We start from the raw sequence: 25,973 nt of genomic DNA, 5'->3' as shown, positions 1-25,973 counted from the left end.
TAAAATGAGCCTATGGTGGTAGACTCTATTTCTAGATCCGTGAGTTTCTTACTCACCACCAGGGTAATTGTTGAGACCCTGCAGCTTCAACTTATTCTTTTCCATTTCAGTGCTGAAAACCTACGAGAAGCAAAACAGAGCAGAGAGTCCTAAGTGGGGCTTTTAGCCACTGTCATCAAAATCCCTCTCTCTACCTACACTCACATACTTGACCTCATCCACTCTGTCATCCCCCATTTCCACTGCCACAAATCTAAAGCAGCCTTTAGGAAAGTCCTCGGGAACCGCAAGTGCAGCACTACAATTAGAACATGTAGGGGAAACAAGTATAGGAAAAATGGAAAAAGAAAAAAAAACCACCTTAAAATCTGGCATAAAAAAAAGGAGAATGTACATCCCAAGGCAAAATATCATTTATTCATTCATTCATTCATTCATTCATAGATATTAATGCCCTGCTAATTGCATATTAGGCACTGAACTAAAGCTGTGGATATGTCACTGAAGAAGACAAACAGAGGCAGATGCTCTTGTAATCAATAAAACAAATTCATTTTAAAAAGTTATACGCACACCATGCTTTGTTGTAGATTAAATAAATGATCAATTCCTGTAAAGTGCTTATAATTGTACCCAGCATATTATAAATATTCAATATGTTAGCCATTGTTATAATTATTAATATGTGACAGTCTACACACAAAGATTTATGTATATTGCCAGGTAGATCCTTTAACATAGTATCTATTTGAAAAAACTCATCTCTCCTAGGGTTTGGAACCACCACGCCCAGGGTCTTCCTTGTTTAAAGTTGATGCAATTGGCAGTAATTCTTCATTGAAAAAGATGGTAAATAATGAGGTAAAGACTAGATTTTCATTGCGTCTGAACTTTAATAATGAAGTTTCTTAATCTGCAGTACTTTTTCTTCATAAATTATATTTGCAGCTGCTATTTACAGAGCAAAAAAGCCCTCAATCTTACCATGCTTATTTAGTACCTGGAGAGGTCATAACAGGGAGGAACTTCCCTGCCCTCCAAAACAAATGACATAACATTATCTGCTGATAAACAGACTAATAACAGCTGCCAAACACAACATGGATAAAAATCAGCTCTCTTCCAAAGTCACTTAAAGGTCAGTATGTGTCCCAGGGTTAGAAATCATTTAGGCAAGGCTTTTGAACTGAATGTGAAAGAAAACTGTACCTTAATCAGTATCAATAACATAGAGGGTGTGGATAACAAGCAGACAGTCTGCAAGCAGTCTGGAAAAGTAGATCCAAATGGCAAGAATTTGGCAGTTTTTCCAGCTCTGTCCACGAATGACTAACACCTCATGTGAGGAATGTGAGGAGTGTTCCTAGTAAGGAGTTCCTTATTCTGAGACGTGATGTCTGGCACAAGGTAGATATGCAATACATATTTGTTAAATAACCAAATGAATGACTGTTCATTGCCTTTTACAGATACTCAGTGGCACCCAGGACCCTTATCATCATGAAATACTAGTGAACACAGTATTTCAGTCAGCTGGGGAGTTATTTACTCATTGTCATCCATGAACTGGAAATTCATGAGTGTGTGAACATAAGTATCACTTTATTGTGAGCTCAGTAATTGGTTGGTCTTCCTGAGTCAGGTCCACTCTAGATGCCTGACAGATCCATTTTCTGGAGTGTAGGGACCTTGCCAAGGTAATGCCCCCTGTGAAGAACTGTTTAAGTTGCCCTCTGATCTTTCTGAACATACACCCCTCACTGAAAGACTTATTTAGGAAGAAAAGATGTGCTTAGCAGAAGACCAGAGGTGTACACATATGTGTACGTGCACGTCATACTTCCACATGGATATAATGTAGTGTTAACATTGAAAAAAGCCTGAAGGAATGGTCAATGTTCAGGGTATAACATAAATTACTTTGTAAGATAATCTTCTCCTTTGAGTTACAAAACTGAAAGCTGTATCATCTTTCAAGTTATTTTTTCTGTATTTTTGCTTAGTGGTTCAGAACACAGGCTTTGGGGTCAGACCAACAGACACAGGTTGGAATCTTGGCTCAGCCACTGGATTGGTGTGTACATATCAACCTCTGGTCCCATTTGTAAAATGGAGATGACAGTAGTGGCTTCATCATAGGACTGAGGGGAGAATGAAGAGAGACAGCTTCTTCTTGGCACAGTGCCTGGCTGATGCAACTCATGGCAACTACTGTTATTATTCGCCTCTGGGGAAGCCCTCAGACTGTGGTTGATCTTTTCTGTACTGTTGAACCGCCATTTACATTTTTGTTTGTATGTTGAAGAGAATGAGAGCCTTCTTTTCTAGTTGTGGTTAATTCCTCTTACAGGGATGTGGTGCTTTATGGACAGTCCAGAGATGTACTCAGGGCACCTATCTGGGCCCAGTAACAGTCCTCTGCTGGGGGCGGGGAGGGACTGGTGAACTTCATTCGAATGACAGGATGTTTAATTTTGTCAATAAGGTAAGCTACTTCATTGGGTAATTCACCAATCATTCAGGTCAGCTGTGGATGAGACAGTGGTGTACTGGAGCTGGCTTACACTGGCTCATGAGACCCCACTGTGAACACCTCTTTCCAATTCCTTCTTCAATGATGTAACATGGATAGCTTGACGTCAGCAATGGAAATCAGTAAACACTACAAACCTCCCTGTGTCTAGTGAGGCAGCAAGAGGAATAAGAACCTTTACACTTGTTCCAGAAAAGAACAAGATAGAACAAACCTGTTTCCTTGTAGGGAGAGAGAAAATGGCAACCACCCCCCACATGGAGACAGCCTGGGAGGTGGGAAAGAGAAGGGGAAGGAGTAGAGGACCCCATAAAACTAGGAGGTTGCTTACCTTTAAGGAGCAGAGGGAAGAATAAATGCCAACAAAGGACAAGAGAGAAGCTAGGTAGTGGGGTAAACATGGCTTGTACAATGACATTCTTTACTAGGTCAGAAGTGAGCAACTTATAAAAATTAAATTTCACCAAGTTAGACCATCACCATGCTGTACAGCACTTAACAGGCCCCATGTCTTACTTTGGAGATACTAAACAGATGTTGTTGAGTGAATGAATGAACAAACGAACTGCAGGACATTTCTAAGACATTAACTTACCTTATATAACTGCCGTTCTTTTGGGAAGATCACAAACTTTACAGTTAATGGTTGCAAATGGTGTCTGGCAAATATTAAAACTTCATTAAACATAATCTCTGCTGCTGCAGAGATTCCAGTCCCAAGGGCAGGAAAGGAAATGGAAGTTATATTTAGCTCAAGGCATTTTTCCAAGCATTTCTTCATTGCAGTTTCCAATGTCTGCAGGAAAAACACAAATTCAACATCAGCCTTGAGTCAAAAATAAGACTTCACTTACCCCTTAATCCTGCCCATATTTTACAACGCCAGCCTCCACTATTCCTCAGGGCCATGTCCATCCCTCCTCAGAGAACAGGCAAGGTACCACTCCATAGGGGACCCATTATAGCTATAAGGTTAGATGATAAGAAACGAAAGGGCTGAGAAACTGAAGTAATTGAGTGGTCCATTTTGTGCCATTCAGGACGCCTGAGCATCGTGATTTCCCTCAGTTTATGTAGCCTTCTCCACAGGTTAGAGAGTCAACCTTCAGTTTATCCCCACTTCCCTGACCCACTTCTGGGTCAACATAAAGAGCTTTAATAAAGGAGGCAGAGGTTAAAGTAAGTAAGCAACATTTATTTAATGTCATTAAGATCTGTTATGTAATTTTTTTGGGCAGATTTACACTTCCATCAATGTTTCAACATTCAAACTGAATACTAATGTAGGAAGGTTATCTAATAACCTTCCTACATTATACTAATATACTAGTATATTAGTTGTACTAATGTAGGAAGGTTTTACTAATGTAGAAGGACCTTGAAAAACTGAGGGGTAGAGAGTGACTGGAGGACCAATTTGGGATTTGAGGGCTCTCTAAACAAGAGAAGACCAGAAATGGAGACAAAATAAAGATAGACAAAGGTAGAAAAGGGGACTAAGTTTCCCTCTCTCCACTTGTCAGTAGGTTCCCCCTATTCTTTAATGCATGTAATTTATGTCGCTCAGTTGTAGAGTCAGGCAGAAAGCTAAGCTCCACCACAGGCACAGACACCACAGGCGATAGATTTGACTGGAATGGTATTGGACGGGAGATCCCAGGTCCTCCTGGAGTTTAACAGATGGCAGGAGATATGGAGAGGCCGAATCCCAGGCCCACGTAGGAAAAGGCCTTACAGGGTCACTGGGTGCGGTGAGGTGAACAAGTGTGCAGACTGAGGGAGCCCTGATGTTTCTGTGTCTATCTGCGGTATGTCCACTTAAAATTTAGACATGGGTTAGGTGATATTTTAAATTAAACTTATGATAACTTGTGACAACAATACCTGTTTAGTATTTCAGGTATTCACAGGAGTAGTAGAGAATGGGGATTATTCCACTTGACAATAACATTCCATGAATGTAATGATAGGATGGAAATTCAACAGACTACATAGACTCTGGAGATACAGAAAGATAAATTTATTTTGACCTTACCAGTTTTTGTTCAGAACATCCTGAAGGCCACAACACATGGTATACGTATTTGCAGGGCAATTTAAATCCTTTTGTGACCAGTACCAACTGGGAATCTAGTGGTGTTTTAGTCATATTTTGGCTAAATTCCCTTTCTATTTCATCTCCTGCTGCTTGTAGAATTGATTTTGACACAGATGTAGCTCTAAGACCACCATGTGGAGATACAGAATTAACAATTACATTCGTCTGAAAAGGGAAAAAAATGAACAACATTCAGTGTTAAATTATTTTTTCTTAAATGACTAATTTAAATCTTTGTTTCCCTGAAGAGCTTTGAAAAATACATTTGAAGATCCTAAATCCACAGAAATATCACTTAATAATGGATATAAAATTTCCAAAGCATGATCATTTGACTGCCATGAATCTGTCTGTCCTAGTCAGAAATTAGGTGAAGTATGTAGATGATACAATTTTTATTGCAAACATCTGTCAGCCCCTTGCTGGCTTATACCCCCAATATCCCAGATTCACAGCATTCTCTATGATTTGTTTTAAGCTTTATCAATAAGTGGTTTCACTCTCTGCCCCACTGTCATCACTTTTTGCTGTTTCTGTGTGAATTTTCATTTTGTCTTACAGAGTGGAAATAAAATTTCTCAGGCAATTTCTATCCCCTAAAGTTTGTGTTTTTTAAGGTAAGTAGTACATGGTGAAAGAAAGCACAAATGAGACAAAAAAGTCTTCGGTGGGAAGTAGACCTCCTTCTTGGTGGGGTCCCCAGATCCCCCTAATTCATCCTGATGGCTTTGGCTCCCTTTGGGGGTAACTTCGGTACTTCTCATGAATGTTAATGAATGTGTCACTTTGAAAGTGAAATCAGAATTTGCAAGTCGGGGGCATTGGCACCCTTTACAAATTTTAAAGTTCCTTGTGTTGGCAATAATTAAATACAATAAAATTTTAGTTAAAGGGATAAGTCATTCAACCAGGATGTTTCCACTTTAATTTTAAATTGGCATATTAATGACTTATCAAATAAATATTTCATCTCATGCCATCCCCTCAGTCTTCTTTAAAACTCACATCTTCTGAAGTAATCCTTCTTGAGCTACTACACTCCACTCTTGTCACAAATGTATATACTCTTAAATACGAATTCACTTTGTATTAAGACTTTTTTGTTTATTATTGCTAGGTTGCTTTAGAAATGTTCAGATGGTTTGTCTCCCCAACGAGATTTTTCAAATAGAGAATCTTTTTACATAAAAAGAATAAAATAGATTTTAAGTTCCTCGGAATCAAAGATTGTTCTATTTCCTCATGGTGCCTAAGAATAATGGCAATAATCATTATAAATACTTATCACATGCCAAGTTTTATTCTAAGCAGTTTATGTGTATTGATTCCAACTCTAAGATATAAGTGCTATTATTATCCTTATTTTACAGATGAGGAAACTGAGGATCAAAAGGTAAAGTAATTTGATTCAGGTCACCCAGTTAGTAAGTGGCAAAGCTAGTATTGAAATCCAAATGGTCTGGCTCTGAAATCCATACTCTTAACCTTACTTAACAAGATGCTTTCTAAACCGTGTTTGAAATAGTATATGCTCAAAACATACTTGATAGGTAATAAACAGTTCAGGGATCCCCTTTGGTAGTGCAAGAGAATAAAACAAAGACTTACTTCCTGCATTTCAATGAGGCCCTGGACAATCTGGAGAGTCAGGTTGTTCACAACCATAGTATTGAAAAGGTGGCTGGCTTCTTGACTCACCCGGGACCCCAGCTCGTTCCTCCCTAGGATGACTTCTGAAGCAGTTTTAAAGGCAGCAACAGTACGGTCCTCATTGCTTACCAGGTGAATTTCTTTCAAATTACTGGCTAGTTGCATGTTTTGGAAGTAACACTTGATAGTTTCCACAATGACCTGTGTACACCAATCCAGAGGGAACTGGAAAATCCCAGAGCTCAGGGCTGGAATCGCTACTGTCTCAGTGTACGCTTTACTATTGACAAAATCCAAAATATTTGTAATGGCTCTTTTCAGCTTACCGATACATTCCTGTCTATCCATTAACCCCCACCGAGGCCCAACAGCATGGATAATGAGTTTGCAGGGAAGCTTCCCTGCTCCTGTGATAGCTATGTCACCAGTTGGAATTTTGCCATATAAGGAAATATATCTTCTGCTCTCCTCTTGGATTTCAAGGCCGCCAGCTTTCACAAGGGCCTGGGCCAGGCCTCCCCCATGCATGAGGTCTTCATTGGCTGCATTCACCACAGCGTCAACAGCATGTCTGGTGAGGTCATCCTTCCAGACAGATAACTCTAGCCTGGGCATCAGCATTTTTCTGAAGACTTGTCGAGACTCACTGTTACCTTCCTGGGCTGGAGAGACTAGGCTAAAGATACAGCTAAATTTATTCTGGAGGACTTCCCACAGCCGACTCTCATTATTTTTTAAAATTTTGAAGTCATTGTGATTAATGGAAATTTGCCGACTGTAGTTTTCTCTGAGAGTATCAATCTCTGGAAAAGGAGAGAAGATAAAAAATAAAGAAATGAGCAAGAGTTCCTTTGAAAAGAATGTAATTCTACTTCACACCAGGAGACTGAGCTTCTTCTGTGCAAAAGGAAAGATGAGCTTCCTCTAGGTCCCTTCCTGATTCTCCCTCTCACCTAGACCTGTAATTAGACCAAAGATATCCAAGAGTTTTCAATGGTAAGTCACCATAAAGTGCTTAGTCGTGTGCCTGGCATACAGTAAATATTCAATAAGTGGTAGCTACTATGATACAATGATGGTGGTTTAAAACTGTGCATATCAGGGCTCATAGATTTAAAAAATCTACATAAGAATGGCAAGTTTGGGAAGACCCATGCTTAAGGCACAAGTATTAGAAAGGACTTACTTATGAGTCAAAAATATGTGGAGGCTTTATTGATAACTCGTTTGCCTTTGTCAGCGTCTTGGCTTGGGTTCTCCTAGAAGCTGATTCTGAGGCAGGGGTTTGAGTGTAAGTTTATTTGGGAGGTTATCCCAGAAAACACCAGGGGTGTGGGATGGCAAGAGGAGAGTGGGAAAGTGAGACAGGGAAAGGAAAGAAATGAATAAAGGGGGTGTTACAAAGCAAATGAAGCTTAACTCCACGGGGGGACAGTTTAGACCACGTGTCTCAGCATTATATCACCAGAGGGGTAAAGGAGCTGGGATATTTATTCAGTTTTTATCAGTCATTGGTCGAGGATGCTCCCGGGTGCATAGTCCAGCACATGGGCGGAGCATTGACAATATGACAGTAAATAATTCTTCACCATACTCTAGTTTTGTAGCGCAATTTTGGTGGAATTAAAACTGATTGGCTAAAAATTATTTACTGCATGTGGCAGCAAGATGATGTGCTGCTCAGATCCCCCTTCAGTGAAGGGGGCAGTATGGTTAGCTGACAGCCTCCAGTTGTTAGTCCCTCAGGGCCCATCTCAGCCTTCCAACCCAGGTCACGCTATTCTCAGTGTGGCTCCCATCAATGGCTGAACAAGGCCATTGATGTCCAACGTGGGACTCCGCCAGTGAGCAACCTCAGGCTGGCAGAGTTGTTTTTTTTTTTTTTAATTAATTAATTAATTAATTAATTTTTGGCTGCATTGGGTCTTAGTCGCTGCACGTAGGCTTTTCTCTAGTTGCGGCGAGCAGGGGGCTACTCTTCGTTGTGGTACGCAGACTTCTCACTGCAGTGGCTTCTTTTGTTGCAGAGCATGGGCTCTAGGCGCACGGGCTTCAGTAGTTGTGGCTCGCGGGCTCTAGAGCGCAGGTTCAGTAGTTGTGGCGCACAGGCTTAGCTGCTCCACGGCATGTGGGATCTTCCTGGACCAGGGCTCGAAACTGTGTCCCCTGCATTGGCAGGCAGATTCTTAACCACTGCGCCACCAGGGAAGCCCGGGCTGGCAGAGCTTTGCCAGGTTTTCATTACAGTCTGATGGCTCCACCTGCCCAATCCAGTTTCTTCTCTTTTCCTTTTACCTTCTGCATTCCTAACTCCATCTCAGTTTCCGCGTCCTGGAGAACCCGACCTGTGACAGTGCATTTCATGGGGTCTAAGGCATCATTATTATATGCCACTGAGAAAGGAAAAACGATGCCAACTAAACCTATCAGTGGGTAGAGAGTAGCCTTATTTCAGAGATGTGAAAAAAATGTGTGCCCTAAAATAGATTATAGTGTAGTAATTAATTATTTTTTACTTCAATTCCCATTTCTAATCTGAGCCACTTAGAAAGACCTCTGGTGGCCTCAATTACAATTACCTAAAAGCAGCAGCACATGAGTAGTCAGAGCCAACAGGCTTGTGCTTTGGTTGAAAATCTCAAGTGGGCCACCCAAGTTTAGGCAGGTTCCGTTTTGGCTCTTACAAGCTTTGCTGAGCAAGGAGACAATCAGTTGGTCACCTCTTATGAACAGTTTCAGTTCTAGGGCTGTGGTCAGAAGGGTCTCACGTCTTGTGGGCAAAGGATAGGATCAACGGGAGCCCTAAGGAAACACATCTGCTGGTGCCACACTGCTTCCAAAGCAGTCCCCCTTCTGAGGCGTATGCCCGGTCCCCACAAGGTCCTGCAGTCACGCACCTGAGCATCTGTGGGGGAGATAGTCTCCTCTGTACTCCCCTTTCTCCACTGAGGAAAGATAGGAGCAAAGATTTTCTGAGACAAGAGTGAGAGTGAGGTGATCCTACCTGATTTCTCACTGTAAGCTGCTGCTCCAACACCCTGTGAAAAGGGAGAGTGGTTTAAAAAAAATTGAGACTGAATGATTTACAGATTACTGATGACAAATACCGTTTCATAAACACAAAGCAACAGAAACCTTCCTAAGAACACTGGGTTTGAGGGGGAAGGGGAACACGTTTGTTTGTTTAATCAGTGTGCCTGAAATACTTGAAATACTAAATGTTCCAGCCAACACTGACTCTACCCCGCTTCCCTAGAGGCCAATGCACTCTTAATTCTGGATGGGATGAAGGGCTGGAGATTACCACTTGAAAAGGCTCAAAGGTCACAGACCAAAATGACCCAAAACTCTCAGACAGGACTCCAATCTCCAAAGGTTTGTGGGGTTTCTCTAGACAGAACAGAAGACATAGGGACCTGAGCCTCATCAGCTACACCTCACCATCTACCACTTTCAATTGCTTATTTCGTGATACAAGCCTGAATGTGGAACTTTCAGGATAAACAAATGAGGTGCCTTTTCCCTAGTCCCTTATTTTTATTCCTCCTCCATCCTCCTCCTTCCCGCATTCTGCAAAAGCAGAATTGCTGAATGACTAGAGAGAATAAAAATGATACTGAGGCGACATTTTACAAAAAATCACCCATGCTCATGTTGACTCTGTTGATTATACTAGCATATTCTTGAGTCCCCGTCTCTCGCATGGGGCAAGGAGAAAACTTTTACCGGGAGAGTAAAACCAAATAAGAATGCCAGTTATAACTGAAGACCCCAGATTTTTTGCTGTTACAGGAAGAACTATTCACGTGCTGATCAAAGTTTATTACTTATATACATTTATGCTTTTTACCTTGGAAAAGTCCATCCTCCAGGTCTCTGGGGTCTTTCAATGTTTACTCTGTTTTGCGTTTCCCAAATGTGGCGGCCCCCTTCTAGGAATGAATAGAAGGATGTAATATGATGAGCATCTTAGGGAATTTGGTGAAAACACACAACAGGAAGACTAAACAAGATTTCTGAGCTTGAGTGATTTTTAATTTCATTGGTGAAGATGCACACATTGCTTTCGCTGCTGTTGTTACTGTTTACCCTCTTTCCTTTACAGAGAGATTCAAAGAAGGGAAAAAACTGTATGGGCTACAGCAGGGAAAGCTTTATGAGGAAGGTGAGGCTAGAGCCAGGCCTTAAAGGACGAAGCAGGCTTTTACATATTTAGAAGAGGAGGATGATACCAAATGGTAAAACTAAGCACAGCATTCAAAGAGCAATGAGGAAAAACCAGCCTATGAGTGAGTGAAGACCCCTGGAAGGGGTCCAAAGAGAGGGAACTGTGCTTATGCCTGTGGAGGATGTACGTTACTGAGTTTGTGATAAATAGCTCTGATCGAATTAGAAAGGGGATTGTCTGGATAAAAATCAGAGACCATGGGAAAACACATTTTAATAATTTTTCCTTCTAACAGGTAGGAATTAAAGACTGTGAATTTTGAGGAGAATAATAATAAAAATGCTTAAAGACACCGTTGCCCACACTTGTTTCCACATAGTCGCCTCTAGGCCTCTGAAATGATTTCTGATGCCTTTGCAATAGGAAAATTTTGTGCGACTCTCTACAGCATCAGAACACTATCATTCTTTCTTTTTTTTTTTCTCGGTAATATTTATTTATTTTATTTTTGGCTGCGTTGGTTCTTCATTGCTGCGCACGGGCTTTCTCTAGTTGCGGCCAGCAGTGGCTACTCTTCGTTGTGGTGCGCGGGCTTCTCAATGCAGCGGCTTCTCTTGTTGCGGAGCACGGGCTCTAGGCGTCTGGGGTCAGTAGTTGTCGCTCACGGTCTTAGTTGCTCCGCAGCATGTGGGATCTTCCTGGACCAGGGCTCGAACCCATGTGACCTGCATTGGCAGGAGGATTATTCTTACGTGTCAGGAAAAGCTGCAAGTCCAAGTATAATCCAAAAATGCAGGGAGAAGACGCATTTTTGCCTCCAGAGGGCACTGCTGTTTTCACAAAAGAAGGAAAACTGCCGCATCTGCTCCCACTGTGGGCTTCCAGTGGGTTTTTCTTTAGATGATGTTGCACTTGTTTTCTTTTTTCTTTTTTCTTTTTCATTATTAATTTTTATTGGAGTATGGTTGCTTTACAATGTTGTGTTAGCCTCCACTGCACAACGGAATGAATCAGCCATACACATACAGATATCCCCTCCCTTTTGTACTTCCCTCCCATTTAGGTTACCACAGTGTATTAGGTAGAGTTCCCTGTGCTATACAGTATGTTCCCAGCAATTGTCTATTTTATACATGGTATCAATAATGTATAGGTGTCAATCCCAGTCTCCCAAGCCCTCCCTCCCCACCCCTTTCCCCCTTGGTATCCATACATTTGTTCTCTATGTCTATGTCTCTATTTCTGCTTTGCAAATAAGATCATCTATACCATTTTTCTAGATTCCACATATACGCTTTATTATATGATATTTGCTTTTCTCTTTCTGATTTAATTCACTCTGTATGACACTCTCTGGATCCATCCATGTCTCTACAAATGACCCAATTTTGTTCCTTTTTATGGCTGAGTAATATTCCATTCTATATATGTACCACATCTTCTTTTTCATTCCTCTGTTGATGGTAGGTTGCTTCCATGTCCTGGCTATTGTAAATAGTGTTGATATGAACATAGGGTGCATGTGTTTTTTTGAATTATGGTTTTCTCTGAGTATATTCTTGTTCAGACCAGGCTTCAAGGGCTCTGGGATAGACTTGGCAGTGGGGGATGACACTCTTTTAACCCCAAAGAAATTAGAAACAAGGAGCATATTGTCCAAAACATTCAATCTCTTCTATTTTATTTTAACAACAACAATAGCAACAAAAGCCTTCCCAGCTTTCCATCACTGGTTCCTACTATGTTCCTTTCTCTTCATGGGCAGCATGAAGGAGTTGGCTCTCCGTCCATCTGCCTGCTCAGCCCACTGCAGTCTGACTCCCAGCTCATCTCCAGCCCCCTCTGAAACTGCTCGTCAGTGTCTTCCACGTGGCTAACCCCAGTGGACTCTCTTCTGTCCTAATCTTTATTTGACCTCTCTCTATAGTTTCATTCTTCATTTCATTCTCTGATTCCTGAACCTCTGCTTTTTGGCTTCTCCTATACCATCTTCCCTTGGTTCTTTTTTTCTTTTTCTTTTTTTTTTGGCTGTGTTGGGTCTTCGTTTCTGCACGAGGGCTTTCTCTAGTTGTGGCAAGCGGGGGCCACTCTTCATCGCGGTGCGCGGGCCTCTCACTATGGCGGCCTCTCTTGTTGTGGAGCACAGGCTCCAGACGCGCAGGCTCAGTAGTTGTGGCTCACGGGCCTAGTTGCTCCGCGCCATGTGGGATCTTCCCAAACCAGGGCTCGAACCCGTGTCCCCTGCATTGGCAGGCAGATTCTCAACCACTGCGCCACCAGGGAAGCCCTTCCCTTGGTTCTTTTGTTACCTCTCACTTTGCCTTTACAGACCTTTCCCCTGGATTCAGCCTCAGTCAACTATCCCAGGATTTTGTCGAGAGGCACGTCTCAGCTCATTCTGTACACCCTCAAAGGGTGATCTCATCCACTCTCACGACTTCAACTCACCAGCTGCAAATATGACTCCCACATCTGTATCTCTAGGCTATGGCTCTCCTAAGCCTCACTTTTCAAGACTACCTGAACGTCCCGTAGTCCCCTCAAACACAGCCTCTGCAAAACTGGATCCATAGTCTCCTCATCTCCACTCCCCGCACTGCTACCTACCCTCACCCAACCCCCTCCAAAATCCATGCTTTATCTCCTGGATTCCACAGCTTGGTAAATGATACACCATTTATCCACTCAAGTCAGAAATCTAGAATCTTCTGTCCCATATTCAACTCATCACTGGGTCCTGTCCACCTCAATCACTTTCAAATACAGCCCTACCCTCCTTGCCCATTGATACCACTTCACTTCAGGGCCTCAGGGCCTCTTGCCTGAGCTATGGCAATACATTCTTTTTAAACATTTAAATGTACTTAATTTTATGTTTTATTGTTTGAATTGTTCAAATTTCAAAAGTATAAAAGGCTCCCTCCTACTCCCCTCACTAAATTCCCTTCCCAGAGGCAATCACTGTTATTAGCTTCTCCTGTGTCCTTCCAGAAGCATTTTTACACAAAAGAAGCATATTTTTTTCCTCACAAAGAAGGCATTTATTTGAAAAGCACTCTCTGCTCAAAACCTTCAGCAGACTCCATCACCTATGGTAAAGATCAAGCTCTTCAGCCTGGCATTCAAGGGTCTCTCTGTCATATCAGTTTCCCAGCCTCCCCTTTACATACCCAATGCTCCGGCGGAATTACAGTGCTGCGAAATGGCACTACTCGATGTTCTCCAAACTCTCCTTCACCTCTGGGTCTTTGCCCTCATGGGGAGGAAGCTCTGGGACATCACCTTGGTCAGAGTGCTCTTCAGAGCCTGTGCCCATCCTCAAAAGGTAGCATGTTATACACACTGTTCTGCATCTTCCCTTTTCCATTTAATGTATTCTAGAGATCTTTCCATGTTAGCACATAGAGAGGGTCTTCCTTCTTTCTACTGCTCATTGCATTCCATTGCATAGATGCACTATAAGTTATTCAACTGCTAGTACCCCCTTTTATGGACACAAGGAGTTTCTAATCTTTTGCTATTATAAAAAAGGCTGTAAAGAACAACTTAGTACATAGGTCACTACACACAGGTGCTAATCAATAAACGGGACAAATTCCTAGAAGTGGAACTGCAGAATAGGGATGTATATGCAGTCATAATTCTGATAGCACTGGCAAATTGCTCTTCATAAAGACTCACCCATTTCCAGTCTTACCAGCCACGTGCAAAAAAATCTTACCTCTGGCCTCTCCACCTCCATTCATCCCTGCATGGAAATGTGTCCTTCACATGATTGTCAACACCAGCTTTCTAAAATGCACATCTGACATGTCACTCTCCTGCTTGCCCTACCTACGAGCCTTCCATATCTCGTTACGATCTTGAAGACTTTTCACCGTCTAGAACTGTGCGGTCCAGTGTGGGTCATTAGCCACATGTAGCTCTTGAGCACTTGAAATGTGGCTAATCACAACTGAAAGGTGATGTAAATGTGAGATAAACACTGGATTGCAACGACCCAGGATGACAAAAAAGAATGTAAAATATCTCATTAATAAGTTTTTAACATTGATTACATGCCTAAATGGTTAATTTAGGATATAGTGAGCTAAATAACACAAAATTAAAATTAATTTCACCTGTTTGTACTTTAAAAATTATAGCTACTAAAAAAAATTAATATGTAGCTCACATTATATTTCTATTGGACAGCACTGATCTAGACCCTTCCTCCGTCATCTCCCTTACTCATCACAGCTTCCCAAGGCCTCAGTGTCCCCTCTGTGCTTCAGATACAGTGGTCTCTGTGCCTTTGATGCTCCCCATCCCTCCCTCTCCTCTCTTTTAAGATGCTTCTTCAAACTTCCTCTCGAGGCCTTCAAGAGATTTTGCTTCTTTAGTCACAAGTCTACCTCACCCTACCAGCAGGTGAGGTCAGGTGCCTCCCCTTTCACCTTTATTCCCTAGTACACAGGGCACAGCATGGAGTTCAGTATTGTTGGCCAAATCGAGAAATGAGAGCAGAAAAGCCCCAAGAGCCAGTCTAAAGCATAGCGTTAGAGAAGGTAACATGTGCTGTGTCACAACGCAGGTGAACAAATCCAAATTTTAAAAAAGTGTAGGTAAGTTTAACCTGAATTCAGAATGTGAATTACATTTCAGCTGCAAATAATAGTAACAACAGTAAGAGTTAAAAGGAAAAAAAAAAAAGGAATCACAAACTCAGGAGAAACTTTCTTTGACTTGAGCATCTGCCCAGCCTCCATCCTCACCAGGGTAGGCTTGGCCCTGGGCGCGTCTCTCGACCGCTTCTCCCCTGCCCGCTCCCCGCCCGAGTCCGCAGGAGAGGAGACCCGGGCGCCTCGGCGCCCCACCGCCCCGGGAACAGTGGACAGGACCTACTCACCCGGCAGTCCGCGGCAGGGAGGGCAGCGAAGAGAGGAGCGGGTGTGGCTCTGCCGGGAACCGAGAGTGATCTCCGGAAAAGCGAAACTGAAACTGCGCTCCAGGGCGGCGGGGCCGGACGCACCCCTGCCCGGGCCCGGCACAGCGGCGTCGCGAGTCGCGGCGCCATCCCCATGCGGAGAGCCATGGCTTCGAACCTCTGCCCGCCGTCCCCGCTGCTCGTGCGGGTGTCGCATCCCGGCACCCGCCTTACATGGAAGCTGGAAAAGTACTTCCAGAGCCGGGAGTCGGGCGGCGGGGAGTGCACCGTGCAGGCCCTGGACCGCAACGACCCCAACTCGGACACCTTCCGGGTGCAGTTCGTGCAAAGGGCGAGTGAGCTGCGGGCCCGGGCTGGGGGGCAACCACCGTCCCTGGGAAGAGGGGAGGGGTGGGGGGCTCCATGCAGACCCAGTTCAAGCTGACCTAGGAGAGAGGGCGGGAGAAAGTCTGGTGGGGGACAGGAACCTGGGGATCCTGCTGGCAAGAGGCGCAGCCCCAGAGAGGAGGACAGTGCTCACAAGTCCCCAGTCTCTGACCTGGGCCGACTGCGCCTGAAAGTTGATACTTTGCAGTCTCCACGCCGTGACTCCTATTTCTCAGCTCTCAGAACACGCTTGCCACCCCCAGACGCCTGTCAGCCCTTGTCACTTAGGAATTTCACTTTTATGTTTTATATAATTATTCCACTGATTTGTTTTTGAGAATTCGAAAAGTTATATATGCTCACTATGGAAAAGGGAGAAAAGAATAAAGAAGAAAACCACCTGGAGAGAAACAATGTGAACATTTTGATATATTTCCTCCCAGCCTTTTCCTCTGAATGTCAGTAAACACATAGTAGTTGTAAAACTGAGTCTACACTTCTGATTCCTGCTGTTTTCATTTAACTCATAATGAGTGTCATTGAAATGGGGAACTGGCAACAGTTTCAGGAACATGACTTTCCTGAAACTGTTAATGAGTGGACGATATTCCATTATCATTAAGCTTTCCTTTCTACAGTAGAACTTCAGCTGCCTACTTTAGAGTTTGGAATAGCTCCCTCACCTTATCACCAACCCACCATTCCAGGATGCCGGGAGCAGCCCTTACTGGGAGGGTGCTGGGGCAAGGTACAGATGCATGAGTAAGAGGATTATTTGAAATTGCTCCCATTTCTATGTGTATGTATATATTTAATGTCTCCACTGAAGGTAAGGAGGGAGTGTTGAAGAAAGGAAAGCACCAAATTGTGGTTGACGACAAACCTGTGACTGTTTTCCTGGAACCCAATGAAAATGCAGTAGAGAAGAACACCAGGATGTCTTCTTTGACACAGTCACGAAAAGGGGCGAGGCCTGGTGAGAAGCATCCAAATGAAAAGGACATTTCTAGCGTTGTGGATTCCTGTGTCCAGAAGGTGAGTATTGAAGGAGCTAGGTATGTTCCTGCAACTTCCTCTCCAGTCCAAGGACCAATTTGCTGAGGATTTATTATGAGCCTGGTACTGTTGTAGACATTGGGACACAGAGGCGAACACAACAGACAGGTCCCTGCTGGGGATGGAGAGGTACATAGAAAGACAATAAGCAAGAAAACAAAATAAATAAAACCATTTCAGAGAGTGATACGTGCTAAGGAGAAAATATAATGGGGTTTTGCCTTAGAGAGTGACAGGGCCAGGGCAAGGAAGGAGAAGGAATCTGTGTTATTTCCGACCAGAAGTCAGAGTCTCTGAGGAGGTGACATTTGGCCTGAGACTTGAATGATGAGCAGGGGCCAGCCATGCAGAGTCATTCGACAAATCAGTATCAACTGCCTACTGTGTGCCAGGCACTGTCACAGGAGCTGAAGATCAGCCAGGAACACAGCAGACCCTGCCCTCAGGGACCTTACATTCTAGTGAGGGAACCAGACAATAATACTAAACATATAGATACGGAATAAAATATCTGCCAGTGATAAATATCTGCTAGGAAGAAGAATAAAGCAGGATAAATGATAGTAACAGAACTACTATTTTAAATAGGATATCAGGAAAAACCTCTCAAATGAGGTGACCTCTGAGTAGAGACACAAATGAAGTAAGGGAGCTAGCTAAGTGGATTTCTAGGGGAAGAAGGTTCTAGGCAGAGGGAAAAAAACAAGTGTAAAGCTGACACCCCCCCTCCCCCCCTCCCCACACACATCCAGACAGGAGCTCACATCCTGAGCCCAAGAGCTTCAAAGAGGGAGACCAGCGTGGCTGGAGGGCAGAGAGCAAGAGAGAGAGTGAGAGAGGAACTTGGAGAGGTACCTAGAAGTCAGGTCTTTGAGGGATAAAGGTTAGGACTTTGGATTTTAACTTAAATGTTAAGAGATTCCTTAGATGGTTTTAAGCAGGGGAATAGAGTGATCTGGTTCACACTTCTGCAGGATCACTCTGGCTGCTGTGTGGAGAACAGAATCTAGGAAGAGGCTGAAGTGGAAGGTCAGAGTCCAGTTAGGAGGGGTTGCAGTGAGTCAGGTGCAAGATGACAATGGCTTGGACTCTGGGTGGTCCTGATGGAGGTGTGAGAAGTGGCTGGATTCAGGAAACATTTTGAAGATCTAGAGGAAGGATGTTATATGCAGAGGAAATAGCTTGTGCAAAGACCTCGAGGGAGAACAAAACATTAGGAATCTTGCTTTTATATTACATTCAATTTGCCTCTGTCCTTTTTCACCTAATCTGGTGTTTGTCTTATACTTGAGCTTCTAAAGGCCAGGGTTTAGAGGGCCCAGCAACATTGCATGCAGTTAGGGGGTTAGTTTTGTTTTGTTTTTTAAAAAGAGAAAAAAAGAAAGAAGGATGAGGGCAGAAGAGAAAAAACAATAATAGGAAAAGACATCACCCTCAGATTTATGGCTCCCTCCCAGGCTCACACTCTTCAGTGAGAAACATAGCAGTTTACCCAGAAAGTCGAACGAAGTGCCTTCCCTCTGCCCTACTCCCCAAGGTCAAAGCAATAGTGGCAGCTCTAGAATCCAGACTTCCTGTCCATGGAACTCTTTTTTTTATTTAATAAATTTATTTATTTATTTATTTATTTATGGCTGCATTGGGTCTTCGATGCTGCACGTGGGCTTTCCCTAGTTGCGGCGAGCGGGGGCTACTCTTCATTGCGGTGTGTGGGCTTCTCATTGCGGTGGCTTCTCTGTTGCGGAGCACGGGCTCTAGACGCGCAGGCTTCAGTAGCTGTGGCACGTGGGCTCAGTAGCTGTGGCTTGCAGGCTCTAGAGCGCAGGCTTAGTAGTTGTGGCACACGGGCTTAGTTGCTCCGTGGCATGTGGGATCTTCCCTGACCAGGGCTCAAACCCGTGTCCCCTGCATTGGCAGGCGGATTCTTACCCACTGCGCCACCAGGGAAGCCCCATGGAACTTTTAAAAATGTTAGTGCCCAGGCTCTACATTTACATCAGAATCTCTGGAGATGTGCTTGGGCCTTGGTTTTTTTTTTTGTTGTTTTTTTTTTCTCCCCAGGCCATTCTAATGTACAGACAGGGCTGGGTGCCTCTGGGTTGTAGTACATTGCATGCTTTGCAAAAAGGATTTGAAAGAAGTCACGGCGGTTATTTCTCTAGTCTCTAGACATTCTCCTGAGAGGAACGTAGACCTGGATGTCTAATAGATTTTATTTGTTCCCTTTTAAAATTTCAGATCTTTCTTACTGTCACGGCTGAACTGAACTGTCACCTGTTCTCTAAAGAGCAGAGGGAACACATCGCCATTCTCTGCCCCAATGTCGAACGAGTGAAGGGCCATGAAGGAATTGAGAAAGTGCGCGGTGACTTCAGAGATATTGAAAAAATACATGGCTTCTTGAGTGAACACCTCCTGGAAAAGGAGCAGAAACGAGAATCTTCCCCTTTGACAACAGAGAGGGAGCCACTCCATCAGCAGGACGGGAACAGCTGTGTTTCTCCCTCTGAACCAAAAACCAGGTCGGAAGAAAAAAACAACGGTTTTGAAGTTCCCTTGGCTCTCTTTGAATACTTCACATACACCTGCCCTGATAAAATATACTCAATAGAGAAAAGATTTGGTACAAAAATAAAAACTCCGAAGAGTTCTCCGAATATGGTCTATTTAGACTTCACCTCAAGTCAATCAGGTAACCTCGAAGCAGCTCGCGAGTCTTTTGTCAGAGCATTTCAGAAGAGTGTGGAGACGCTGAAGCAGGAATGCGTTGCTCTGGCAGACAGTGAGCAGGCACACAAAATCAAACAGGAATTAAATCACCAGTTTACAAAGCTCCTCATAAAGGAGAAGGGAGGAGAATTAACTCTCCTTGGGACCGCATATGACATTTCAGCTGCCAAACATTTTCTTGCCTCACAAATCTCTGAAAGTCTTCCCAAGGCGCCTGTGAAAATAGTGACTCCCAAGCACATGATGAATGGAATTGAGGTTGACACTGCTCACTATAAGCTTTTAGAAGCAGAGTTACTCCAGGAGATATCACAGATAGAAAAAAAGTATGACACTCAAAGTAAGGTTTTGGGAACAAGTCAGAAAACCTGCATTCTATTTGAACCTAAAACCAAGGAGTTAGATCTATCTGTGCATGCTTATTCAAGTTTCATCGATGCCTATCAACATGTCTCATGTCAGATTGTGAGAGAAGTTCTTTTGCTGAAACTTTTGGGCAAGGGGACAAAGCACTTACATGGGACCAAGTTCTCTGATGACTTTCGAAAAAGGCATCCAGATATAGACTTTGTGCTAAATCAAGAGTCAATGACTTTGATTGGGTTGCCAAATCACCTTACAAAGGCAAAACAGTATGTCTTAAACAGAGGGGGAATGTCTCCATTAGCTAGAGAGAAATGGAATGAAACACCCACGGACACTGATAGTAATGATTCAAAAACAGCTTCACCAACATTGCAGCGCTCTGCCAGTTCTGAGGTGTCAGAAGTGGACAAGGAAAAGGACATATGTACCATCTGTTTGAACACCATTAGCAACAGAAAAGTGCTCTCAAAGTGCAAGCATGATTTCTGCAGCCCTTGTATCAACAAAGCCTTGTCATATAAGCCAGTCTGTCCTTTGTGCCAGACTTCCTATGGTGTCCAGAAAGGGAATCAGCCAGATGGAAACATGCATGTCGTTTTCAAAAAAGACTCACTTCCAGGTTATGAATCCTGTGGCACCATTGTGATTACTTACAGTATTGAAGAAGGCATACAAACAGTAAGTGTTTCTGAGGTCCATGGGTTTCTTTCCAGTATGCTGGGATTACCAGAGCAACAGGGACTGTTACCAATTAGACAGTGGATTTCCCAGGTAGTTATCTCCATGGTCATATGCAAGGATTTTAAATGCTGATACAGCTAACAATGTTTACGTATAATTTAGGTATCTTTTGTGTCTATTAAGGCAGAGAAAGGGTGGGTGGTGATTGTGCGCTGGAGTGGGGGAAGTCAGGAAGGTGGATAGTGTTCCCAGCATGAACTTGGGGAAAGAGGAGAAATATGAATTATATGGAGAACGTGAGCAAACCTTGAATACTTTTGTTGATTTTTGTTTGCTCTATACGCATATGAACACATCTACACATATAGTAAAATTCTGACACAATGTTTTCATGTGACATTTTCTTGCCTTCATATAGAAAGAGCACCCAAACCCAGGAAAGAGATTTTCTGGAACATGTCGAACTGCATACTTGCCTGATAACAAGGAAGGAAATGAGGTTTTGCACCTGCTTCGTAGGGCCTTTGACCAAAAACTGATTTTCACAGTGGGAGACTCTCGAGTATTAGGAGTCTCAGATGTCATTACGTGGAATGATATCCACCACAAAACGTCCAGGTTTGGGGGACCAGAAAGGTGAGAAGCTTTTGAAACAGAATGGCTGCTAAACAGAATTTAGAGGTCGTAAAACATGGTGATTTGAGGATGTGACTGTAAGGAGACAGTTTCTAGCAGTGGGATTGGATGCAGTATTTTGACAGATGCTCATTTGGGGTGATCATCTCAAAGATAGAAAGATTGGTTCCTATGACCTTCTACCCTCCCAACCACAAAGTGTCATACAGTTAATAAATTTTGCATCAGTGGGCAGCAGATCTTCAGAATCCAAGATGAATGGAATCTAAGGTGATTTAATTTGGGGTTTCATGTCTATTTGAAGGGTAGATCCTACGAATGTTATTTACTTCGTCTTCTTTTAAGATCACCCTTTCTTCTACCCTCCCCTCCCATGAGTCCATAGAGATCCTAAATTCACTTGGCTAACAGAACTCTAGAAAAATCTTACTTAATGGAGATGGAAGTTGTATTATGGGCAATCCAATTGCTCTTTATGAAATTCAGATAGAATACCTCAGACCCTTAATATTCAAAAAGGAATACATCTTAAGACTTAATTTCCCAAATTTGAAAATCTTCCTGTAGCAAAATGATTACCCTCCATAAAAATATAGTATATTATAACTTTATAAGAGTCATTGCTAACCATGAGCTGAAAACTGAAGTCTTGTTGGAAGGCAGATCCTGGGCAGACAGCTAGGCCTACTCACTAGCGAAATGACTCACATCAGCACACTTACAAATCAGCCTTCAGGATTGCTTGTGAATATTCGCAACACTGAATGTTAATGCCAGGGACCTACTGTACAGATTCTTTAAAACCATCTGTGATGAAGCTAAGGGCCTTTTTCTTCTGCAGGTATGGCTACCCTGATCCTGACTATCTGAAACGTGTCAAACAGGAGCTGAAAGATAAAGGAATTGAGTAAGAAGAGTATTGGAAGGAAAAGTTGAGCCAAGCTTGCAAAAGGCACAGTTGAAGAAGCAGAGTAAATTCTAATCTAAATCCTTATGTAAAAACACCTTTAAAATTGTTTCATCTCAAGAAGTGGTTTGTGGGGAATTCCCCGGTGGTGCAGGGGTTAGGACTCCGAAAGCTTCCACTGCAGGGGGCACAGGTTCGATCCCACGGTTGGGGAACTAAAATCCTGGCTGCACAGCCAGAAAAAAAAAAAAAAAAAAGACGTGCTTTGTGTAAGAGTAAGAATCTGCTGGTCTGTCATTTCTGGAGTGTTACATTTTCTGGAAGATAAAAGCCCCGGAGATCTGTGTAATCTTGCTGCAGAGGTAGTGTGCCTCATTCTCGTGTCATCCTTGTGGAGGCTAGAGGGGTGGAGTGCTGTGGATCTGAAATCATCTTCTGTGTTGTTCAACTGAAGTACCAGCTGTCAGTGGATCCTCCTTTTATTGCCATCTCTTGGGTAGTCCTTCAGTTTTGTCTGTTTGCTCTTCGACCCCTACCCTAAAAGTAAAACCCTAATGTGAAGGGTGGTCGGGTGGGAGGAGGGCTTTGGTTATGCAAAATTAGAGACCTACGGTCCCCTTCCTGCCCCATGGCCAGAGGAGTGGCCAGGACAGAGCCTGAGCAACCTTGGTAATAAAGGGAATAAGGCTGTTATTTTTGACAACACAGAGCCTGGTGAACAGTTGGTGCTTAATAAATGTTTGCTGCCTGACTCAAGTTGCTAGTAACCCCGCAGAGAAACATGTTCCTTAAATCTTTGGCACAGGCAGGAGTAAGGAAGACAGCTCTGGAGTCCTCACCACTTATTTGGGAAACGGAGTTTCTTACTCCAGAACTTGTGGCCTCTGAACTCTGACCGGCCTCTAACTTTGTCCTTGCTCCCTGCTGATTCTTATAACCTGCCATACGGTGTGCGCTTCCCCTGCCCTAGTAATGCTACCCATCTCTGAACATTTTTCCCTCTGGATATTATTGTACTTTTATGTATACCCCACTTGCAGTTTTAACAGATAAATCACAGGAATCTCCACAGACTCTCATTTTCTCATGAGAAAAATGAGAAAAAACCCTTTTCCTCCCTTTTGCTAAGTCCTACCACGTCATGCTTTCTCCCTTAAAATATGTCTCCCTAATAATTTCTGGACAGAGAAAAGACTAGAGTCGTGCCTACCATAAGGAATACGGACATGTCAAAATTTACTTTTAAATGGTTCTTCAAGTCAGAAGAAAGTTTTAACTGCAAACTATCTCGTTATCCATGTCCCAGCCTCTCTCCAAAAATGATGAAAGAGATGTCATTTTCTTTTCCTAAAGATACGTGTACACACAGTTTTCTTGGTCAGACAGTAATAGTTAATATTGTGTACTTATTTTGTCCCCTTTATAAGAGCTTTATATCTGTGTGATTGATACTATTGGTATCCCCATTTCATAACTGAGAAAACTGATGCACAGAGAGGATAAGTACCTTGACAAAGGTCACATAATTAATAAGCAGAAGTTCTGGGATTCTAAGGAGTTAGTCTGGCTCCAAGGCTTCTGTGCCCTAGAGCTGTACTGTCTCCTACAGGGGTCTTTTCCTCCATGGAGGAAGCTGAGGCGTTCCCATTATTCTGAGCTTCTCTCAGAAATGGATTCCTGCCCAGTGCTCAAGGCAGATTTCCTCTGAGGAATTCCTGTTTGAAGAACTTGAAAAACCAGAATCTTTTTCTTTGTCCGGAGAGTTGAGGAAGTTTAAGGTAAATGATATGTCTTTTTTTAAAAAATCAGATTAGACATTTAGTTTTTGGTGATTCATTAAAGTCTTAGAGTTATGATTGTTTTGTATCTATGGATATTTTAGCTAAATTTGCTTCAAAAAAGCAAAAGTTTGGTCCCTGCTAAGGGCTGGATCCTTGATTGCAACGTGTACGCAAGTTTCATAGTGTGGTTTGTGAGCCTTTGGATTACTGCTTGTGCTCTGTGGAAGGTATTATCATTGATATCTGCTATAAATAAAGTTATATCCATTTTAGGAACAGATTGCATTCCTTCCCACTTCTTTTTTCTTTTTCCTTAGGTTTAGATTCTGGGTGTTTCCTACAATACATACAGTGTACAACATACCATGTGGGCAGATGTCTTTGCTTGATTTTGTGTGTAGCTGTTGCTAAACAGTATCACAGTAGAACTTTACTATTGACTTCACTGCTGCCACGTTCAGCTGTAAAAATCACATTTCTTAGTATTTTTCCTCCTTATCACATAGGTTACTACAAAGGTAAAGGTAGACTGCAGGTTTCATCTCTTCTCTCCTTTTAGAGAAAGCATACATAATAACCCATCAAACTACACTTGCCCCTCCTTGCTGCAAGAGTTTTTGTTTCACCTTTCTAGCATTAGTGCTGGATTACTGAAATAGCTCACTAGGCCCCAGCAAATTAGGGCACCTTTTTCTCCAAAGAAAAAAAGAGAATTACAAATAATATTGAGATATTTGATGTCTCTCTAAAGATAGTAAGTTTCTGTATCCAATTTCAACGTGTGCGATTTTCCCCCATACATCCAAGCAATCCAACACCAGCTGAGTGTCCTACAGTTCAACTCAATTCTGACACTTTCTACCTGGGGATAGCATCAGATTCCAGAGGTAAGGGCTCAGCCCCACAAGACTGCCCTCCAGTTCAGGTGCCAATTGCAAGTCCAGATTGTTCTTGTGCTTCTGACCGAATGGCTATAAAATCAGAGGTTCCCATGACCCCCTCCTTGGGTTCAAGTAATTTGCTAGAGCAGCTCACAGAACTCAGGAAACCAGGTTACTCACTAGAGTACTGGTTTACTATAAAATGATATAACTCAGGAACAGCTGTATGGAAGAGATGCATATGGGGAAAGGGCATGGAGCTTCCATGCCTTTTCCAGGTGCTCCACAAAACCGAGCAGAACCCTGTGGGGCTCTCCTGGGTACGAAAGCCTTTCCGTGCCCCCCATTTCTTGTTTGTAGGGAAAAAGGTTTCAGCCTCCTAGACCTTCCCTGAGTTCCAAAGGGCAGATTCAAACAGTTACTAATTAGAGGAGTGAGGGAATGCAGAAACAAAGGAAAGGCAGTCAAGAAGCAATAATGCAGCAATGGGCAGGCTCCTGGTTCCTCCTCAAGGGACATACATAACAATCTGATACATATCTCTGTCCACAAAAATAATCAGTAAACAATTTATAATAGGAATAGAAAAGAGTTTTATCTGAGCCAAACTGAGGACTATAGCCCAGAAGACAGCCTCTCAGATAACTCTGAGACCTGCTCTGGAGAAGCATGGTTTTCAGCACAGTTTTATGTCTTGTCAGAACAAAGAACATCAAACAAGTCAGGGATACATTCCTTCAAGGTTTCAAAAACAAAACCAAAAAAATCCAAAAAACAGATCAGGACGTACACAGCAAGTAGTATGGCCTTGGCACCTGGGAAGGTATTCTCATCATCAAAGGAGTACCAGCATTGGCATCCCAGGAAGAGAGGCATTTAATCTTTATTTTTAACATGGACATTCTTTACTTCTGGTCAATGCACCCTCTTCTTTAATAATTAAAGCAGATGTACAACGTATGTTTGATAGGCCACAAACTGGCTATTCTAGTTAGCATAAAATTCAAGTTAACTCATGTGTAAGCCAGAATGACTTCCCTTTACCTCAACATGTGAAAATTTCTTTTATCATCTCTGAGTTCTTCTACAGGAACTAAGGTCCCCACCCAGGTGGAGGATGGTAACTTCAGGCTGAAAACAAGCATGTGGACTTCAGACTGGTTGGAACCAGACAGCTGATGATTGAGATTCCA

At 42.9% G+C, this 25,973-nt stretch overlaps 2 protein-coding genes across 6 annotated transcripts in view; one reads left to right on the top strand and one right to left on the bottom strand.

The window, feature by feature from the left end:
* Positions 1-15,908, bottom strand: part of PARP9 (poly(ADP-ribose) polymerase family member 9) — a 31,540-nt gene extending 15,632 nt beyond the window's left edge. For 3 of the 5 annotated variants that reach the window (XM_068546625.1, XM_068546629.1, XM_068546628.1), the window contains exons 1-7: positions 15,338-15,908; positions 10,132-10,213; positions 9,286-9,319; positions 6,240-7,084; positions 4,569-4,796; positions 3,129-3,329; positions 57-120 (exon numbers count right to left, since the gene is read on the bottom strand). In XM_068546625.1, the coding sequence (XP_068402726.1) occupies positions 57-120; positions 3,129-3,329; positions 4,569-4,796; positions 6,240-7,084; positions 9,286-9,319; positions 10,132-10,146 (1,387 nt within the window). In that variant the 5' untranslated portion in view covers positions 10,147-10,213; positions 15,338-15,908. Of the gene's footprint in view, positions 1-56; positions 121-3,128; positions 3,330-4,568; positions 4,797-6,239; positions 7,085-9,285; positions 9,320-10,131; positions 10,214-15,203; positions 15,293-15,337 lie in introns of those variants that run through there. The other 2 variants (XM_068546627.1, XM_068546626.1) reach the window with 2 other exon arrangements.
* On the top strand, positions 15,238-24,175 carry DTX3L (deltex E3 ubiquitin ligase 3L). Its single transcript, XM_068546630.1, has 5 exons — positions 15,238-15,711; positions 16,572-16,777; positions 19,037-20,572; positions 20,994-21,211; positions 22,053-24,175. The coding sequence occupies exons 1-5, from the start codon at positions 15,510-15,512 to the stop codon at positions 22,120-22,122; spliced, it is 2,232 nt and encodes a 743-aa protein (XP_068402731.1). The 5' UTR covers positions 15,238-15,509; the 3' UTR covers positions 22,123-24,175.
* The last annotated feature ends 1,798 nt before the right edge of the window (positions 24,176-25,973 follow it).

This window comes from Eschrichtius robustus, chromosome 6 (assembly GCF_028021215.1).
Source record: "Eschrichtius robustus isolate mEscRob2 chromosome 6, mEscRob2.pri, whole genome shotgun sequence".
Classification (NCBI taxonomy): Eukaryota; Metazoa; Chordata; class Mammalia; order Artiodactyla; family Eschrichtiidae; genus Eschrichtius; species Eschrichtius robustus.
Note: the sequence above shows the minus strand (reverse complement) of the source record. Positions and strands in the feature narration are given on the sequence as shown.